General features: G+C 31.2%; 1 protein-coding gene and 1 long non-coding RNA gene across 3 annotated transcripts; both read left to right on the top strand.

Annotated features, from left to right (window-relative positions):
- Positions 1 to 1,010: 1,010 nt before the first annotated feature.
- LOC133035654 (uncharacterized) lies at positions 1,011 to 2,322 on the top strand. Of its 2 annotated transcripts, XR_009686791.1 has the most exons (4): positions 1,011 to 1,312; positions 1,406 to 1,615; positions 1,741 to 1,897; positions 1,979 to 2,322. It is a non-coding gene; the product is annotated as an uncharacterized LOC133035654 (long non-coding RNA). The 2 variants fall into 2 exon arrangements; XR_009686790.1 differs by having other exon boundaries at positions 1,032 to 1,312; positions 1,741 to 2,322.
- Positions 2,323 to 3,916: 1,594 nt separating this feature from the next.
- Positions 3,917 to 6,521, top strand: LOC115708895 (alpha carbonic anhydrase 7). The gene is made up of 7 exons (XM_030636919.2): positions 3,917 to 4,242; positions 4,354 to 4,571; positions 4,904 to 5,013; positions 5,129 to 5,231; positions 5,346 to 5,510; positions 5,787 to 5,840; positions 6,246 to 6,521. Exons 1-7 carry the CDS (start codon positions 4,149 to 4,151, stop codon positions 6,333 to 6,335), a joined length of 834 nt encoding a protein of 277 aa, XP_030492779.1. The 5' UTR covers positions 3,917 to 4,148; the 3' UTR covers positions 6,336 to 6,521.
- The last annotated feature ends 350 nt before the right edge of the window (positions 6,522 to 6,871 follow it).

Genomic DNA, 6,871 nt, shown 5'->3' with positions numbered 1-6,871 from the left:
TCCTTTCAGACTTTCTCTCCATAGCGTAAAGTCTCCTATTCCATCGAATTTCTCCAATTCGAATCTTACCATTAATGACATTCAAAGTTTCTTCAAGAATTGCAGCAGAAAGAATCGTGATCAATTACCAAGCTCTGATTTGTGGGAAAATTACAACTAAAGGTGCAGAATCAAATCAACAAAACTTTAAACAATCAAACAATTAGCAATGACAAGATTAACAAATTACACACACAAAACAGATGAAAATATGGATGAAAAGAGTATGAAAACAAGAAACAATTAAAGCAGTAAAACAATAGAAATCAACACCAAGATATATACTGGTTCAAGTCCAATAGATTGATGTGATCTATGGCTCTACTCTAATTCTGAAACATCACCATATCCTCTTTATTCATTAAGAACAAGTACAAATACAGACGAGATCGATTCTCTAATGAGTTCTCTCAAAGTATTTTACATCTCACACTCTTACCCAAAACATTTTTATCTACAGAGAATTCTTCTTACAAAATTCAAACACAATCTCTCTTTTCTCTATACCTCTCTATCTTCTCTCTCTCTCTCTCCACTACTACAAATTAGGCTTTTAGTGACACTATATAGTGACACGCATAATAGTGTGGGTCACTAAAAAATTAGGAGTAGGTTTTAGTGACACACACTATTAGACTCTAAATATTCGGTGTTTATCACCCGAAATGCGAGTCACTAAAAATATGGAGTGTCACTAAATACTAAAACCTAAAATTTATAATTTTATAAAAATAAAAAAACCACGGCCTATAGAGACGTGCCACGCGTGTGAGGAAATTTGTTTGGCAACGCGTTATGCGTGTCGCTAAAGCCACATGTGAATCACGTGGATTTAGCGACACGCATAACGCGTTGGCAATACAAATTTGCTCACACGCGTAGCGTGTCACTATACACCCTTTTATTTTAAAAAATAATAATTAATAATCAGCCCTAATTATTTAAAAAAAAATATAAAAACACTAAAAGGTAGCACAGTTTTCTATAATTTCAAACCCAAAGCTTTTTTTCCCATAAAAACTGACCAAAAAATATAAAACATTTATTAATAAAAAAAATAAAAAGAAATAAATTGGGTCTGAACCCTTCTTTCTCTTTCATAAAAAAACCCTAATAATATTCTCGCCTCTTCCTCTGCCTCTCTTCCTCTCGCCTCTGCAATCTCTTCCTCTCGCCTCTTCTTCCTTTCTCTTGGCAGATGTTGCTGCCCAACTTCCTCTGGCGACAAGCGCCTGAGACTTTGCGGATTTAGGGCGTAGAGGATGGATTACAGGTACATACTAATTAAACTAAATAAATTTAACAAATATTCCCAGACATTTTTTATTTGAAGACAAAGAAAACAATTGTTTATTTAAATTTGCAGGCACAAATAATGGTTACAGCATATAATTTAATTGGAAAAAGTTGTGAGCTCCTCCTTTGTAATACAAATCCAATGGTACCTTCCATAATGGAAAGAGGAGCGCCTTTTTGTGACCAAATTTTTTAAACAATTTATGGATGTTTAATGTAATTTTTTGTAACAATCAAGTATTCTCCTCAAACTCCATTCTTTTTCCTAGCTCCTGGATTCGTGAGTTTGTTTTTCTTTTTTTTTTGCTGAATAATTTTGTTTTGCTTTTATTTATTACTTTTATGGAAATACATAATGAAATGCTCCCAAAACTTTGTGACATGGAATTTTATTCTTATTAACAGGTTGGGGGATGGTGGAGTCCATATTTGTTCACAGCTACAATAGCCTCAACAAAATATTTCTTTAATCATGTTTTAAGGAAAAATACTTTAACAAAAGCTTGCAGAAACATCTCTCGCCATTATGATCGATAGCTTCTCCTTTGTCCAATCGCTCAAGGTCTCCCTTCGTGTCCCTCGCCTCCCTCAGTATATTTTTTTTCGAGCTATAAATCTCTCCCTCTGTCTTTGATTTTTTCAGGAGGACTATGTTTGAAGGTCGTCGTGGATCTCGCTATTCAAAGTCGTCTGTGGTTTACGGTGGCAGAGTTCATTGATCTCGTCTTTCGAATGCTGACAGCTCTAGGTTCTTGGTCTAAGGTGGCGGGTTTCGTGGATCTCAACATTCGAACGCTGGTGATTTTAGGCTCATCGTCTATGGTGGCTGTAGGGTTCTGCTTGTAATTTCTTTTTTCAAATTTCAATTTTATTTCTGGATGTGTTCATAGCTATTTTTTACTTTGTTTTTAATTATCCTAAATTTTTAGTGTTGTATTGAACAATACTTGTTATATTGATTTAAAATAATATTTTTTTTTTGTTCAATATACTTTATTTATTTTTATTTTTTTTCTGTAAAATAATTTTTGATTATTGAATGTAAATGTATATATACATTTTTTTTATATCTATTTCAAAAAAAAAAAAGTTGTTTTATTTGAAAATTAAAATAAAACAAATCTGATATATATAAGTATATTAATTATTAAAATAAATAAAAAAATAAAACTTTATATTAAAAAAATTATTAAAATAAATAAATGAATAAGTATAGTGACTTTTTTTGTGTGTCACTATATCTCTAAAAATATTAATAAAATATAACAAAAAAAAAAAGAAAAAAAGGATATAGTGACACTTCATGTGTGTGGCTATTACCTGTTCAGTCTGACAAAATCTGACACTATATGCCTATAGTGACGCGCAAAAAGTGAATGTAAAAGGGTTCAGTGACACGTGTGAAATGTCACTAAAAACTATCTTTCCAGTCACCCTCATTAGTGACGCGCGTTGAAGTGTCACTAAATAGTTTTAGAGTTACTCAATGTGTGTCACTAAAACCCATTTTTCTAGTAGTGCTCTCTCTCTCTCTCTCTCAATTTGATCGATGTCTCAGAATGATAAGTGTTGGTGGTATTTATAGGTTTAGGATCAAGATCCTAAACTTGGTAGTTGCAAGAACTTAGGTTGTTAAGTTAGTTAGGCAATAAATAACTTAACCACCTCTCCTTTGAGCGAGATCTCTACATCACCATAAGTAGGAGTGCATCTAGGAGCGAGTATGAAGGCTCCTGGAGTCACGGATCAAGGCACTGGTTGAAGGACCATCCCGGATAGGAACAAGCTAGATGGAGTCAACTATTTGAGACTACCTTCTAGGAGAAACAACTTGCTAATAACCGGAACTCCTTTCCGAAGGAGGATTAGCTTTCTTGAAGATTATACCCGGAGTGGACATGATAGTTATTCGAGAACAACCTTCTAAGAGGACAATTATTATTCCACGAGACTTCTTCCTTGATAGCAAGAAAGATATTCGAGAACAACCTTCCGTGAGACAGATAACTTTACAGATATAATTTTTAGAGAAATTTTCTTTTTAGAAACTTTGCCACAATTATATGGCAAAACACTCTTATTAATGTTGCTTTTCTTTATACATATACCCTTTCACTCTATTTTATTATTTATTTCACGATAAAGAAGATTATGTTTCTACAAATACTTCTTTGTCTCTTTCTTATTCATTCACACACTACTATTATTAAACAAAAGAATTCCAATCTAAACAAGATTGATTTTACTTTTGAGACATTTGAATCTAGCTAGGTTTAGTCGAAATTTGTACATATTCTACGTATGATTATTAATTATGTTTTTGTTGATGTCCATGAAAGATTTTATATGACAAATTAATTAATGATATGATTAAACCAAAGAATATATATCTGAAAATAAAATGAATAAGGGTATACACATTAATTAATTGGTTGTCAAAGTGTGTGGTCGGTAAGAGGCGAGTCCGTTGCCTCTACGTCTATTCAATCATTTTCTTTCATATATATTTTTTTGTTTTTAACGTTTTCTCATAATTATGTGTAATAAATACGACCTGTCTTTTCATTTTCTTTTTTGAAACAGTAATCTTATTCAGCCTGGTTTCCTTTTTCTTTCTTATATTATTATATTATACATGATTTTAAATCCAGGAAAATCGTAGGAACCTTCAACCTTTCATTATGTCATGTTCCCCATGTTGTGTTATATGTTTATATATATATATGCCCTTAATTTCAATCATAGCTTAGTATTCAAGAAGTGCCATATATTCCTCTCTCTCTAACATACACAAGCTAGCTCAGACATCAAAAATGAAGATGTATCAAACCAAATCAACCTTTTTTCTGCTCTTCGTGATCATATTCTCATACTCATTTATAAGATCAGTCACAGCTCAAGAAGTTGGTATGTAATTAATATACATTTATATATTAATAATAATATTGCTTTTCGTTTAGCTCTTATATATATATGATGATTATAAGTTGATATATATGAAATATTAATTGAATGCAGAGGATGAGAGTGAGTTTGATTATCAAAAAGGTAATAAGGGACCCCATCGTTGGGGAGAGATTAAAAAAGAATGGTCTGCCTGTAAAAAAGGAGGAATGCAATCTCCCATTGATTTGTCTAATCAAAGGGTTAAGATTATTCCAAATAAGCTAGGCAAGGTCACAAAAAGTTACAAGCCTTCAAATGCCACCCTTAAAAATAGAGGCCATGATATTTCGGTTAGTATATATTTACATACTATTTCTAATTAAATTCCAGTTTTTTTGAAATTATATAAATATACATGGGAATATACCTATGAAGAGTAAAATTTTATAATCAATTTATTAAACAAACATTAATTAAATTACGTAGTAATTAGTGTTCAAAATTGACCAAAATACCACATTTCTGGGCTAAATTCTAGGAAAGAAACCTAATATATCACCTAACACTTAAATCTAATTTATATAATTGTCCATTAATAAAATATTGCATATATCTTTTCTTTTGGTCCATTTAGTTTGTCTTTTCTTCGACAAAGAATTAATTTAAATTTTTGGTAATTCAGCTCCAATGGGACATAGGTAAAGCAGGGTCAATCAAAATCAATGGCACTGAGTATTTCCTTCATCAATGCCACTGGCATTCACCTTCTGAGCACACCATTAATAACAGAAGGTTCAAATAGATATATTTTAAATATTTCAATTATCTTCTAATAACAATAAATAATAAATAATTACTTATTTCAATAAATATTAATCAATTATATATTATTCGATTTTATCAACAGTTATGATATGGAGTTGCATATGGTTCATATGAGCAAAGATAACAAACTTGCTGTGATTGGTGTTCTCTACAAGCTTGGTTGTCATAATGTTTTCCTATCAAAGGTACCTAACAATTTCGCAATTATATATATATATATATATAACTATTATTCATTAAAATATAATAATGATTTAATTAATGAAGCTAACATGGGATTATTATATGATCATGATTAGTTGATGAGTCATATAACAAGTATGGCCGATACACATGAAGAAAAACATTTGGGTATGATTGACCCATCACAGATAAAGCTTGGACATAAGAAGTATTATAGATATATGGGATCACTAACTGTTCCACCTTGTACAGAAGGTGTTATTTGGACCATTAGCAAGAAGGTACGTTATAGATAATTATTATTTAATAATACACAATATTAGTGATATTAATCGTGTATTATATATATATGAGCATCGCTAAGTGGTGTGATTTTAGCAATATTCTCTAACAATAATCATATTAAATTATATGAGTCTCTACATTTAATTATACCAATAATAATATAACAATCAGAAAAATACTAAACACCACTGCCACTAGTAAGTTTTAGTATTTGTGGTCTAGATATATACTACCCAATAATTCAACTAATTCATTTTGAACACTATGTACAGGTAAGGACGGTCTCAAGAGAGCAAGTAAAGCAACTTCGAGTGGCTGTTCACGATGTAAGTATATAATCTATTAAGTAGTTCTTATTAATTAGATCTTAATTTTCATTATGGAAGAATCAAGAATAAATTTTATGGGACACGATTTTGTCCGGTGATATACTTTTATGGAATATGGACATTAGATGGGTCTCGGGATACATTAGATGAGTCTGATCAGGATATATTAGATGGGTCTCAGGGTTTACGTTACCATTTTTTAATCCTAATTATCCTTAGATCAACCCCAGCCCTCTGACCAAATAATTCTCCCATCTAACGGCTGTCGGAATACATTCTGTGAAAGTACACGGGACAAAATCGTGTTATTATGCTTTACTGTTTTTGTAAAGAAGCAGTTTATAATTACTTTAATTATATACATATTCTCTAACATATATAAGTATACATATGATTTTGCAGTATGCGGAACAGAACGCAAGGCCTCTACAACCAATCCATAGTAGAGATATTCACTTGGTTGACGGTGTAATTTCAAAAGGCAAAAATTAGTTATTTAAAATTAATTGATATGATATTCTCGGTAGGTTTATCAACCTGATTTTTTTATTTCTTTTTTTTTTTGATATTTATCTGTAGTCTTTGAGGAAAAAAAAAAACATCATGTTATTCCGTAGACACATTATGTATAATGATATTATTGTTTTATACATTAATTTTAATTGTAGTTAATTTTATCAATATTTAGCTTCTTAAATAATTTAAAATAAATATAATGACGTATTTATTTTTGGGCACCTTCCCAAAATTCTTAATTCTAATAGAGATATTGTCCATCTTTATATACCCATGATCCTTCCCATTTCTAGTCAATGTGGGACTCAGGTGGCATACTCAATAATCCTCCTCTCAAACAAAAAACACTATCTTGACTCTCCCTCATATGATCTTTCCGTTAACTATCCACAAACTAGTGTACTTCCCTCCAATATATTGGCGCACATGCCTTACATGGAGCACAACTACTATCTCGAGAGTTCTTGCTCTTTTCTCAGACCAACTCCTTCAGAGCACACCACCTGTCTAAC

The sequence above is a fragment of the Cannabis sativa genome, chromosome 3 (assembly GCF_029168945.1).
Source record: "Cannabis sativa cultivar Pink pepper isolate KNU-18-1 chromosome 3, ASM2916894v1, whole genome shotgun sequence".
Classification (NCBI taxonomy): domain Eukaryota; kingdom Viridiplantae; phylum Streptophyta; class Magnoliopsida; order Rosales; family Cannabaceae; genus Cannabis; species Cannabis sativa.
The sequence above is the reverse complement of the archived record's forward strand: the minus strand, read 5'-3'. Positions and strand labels throughout refer to the sequence as shown.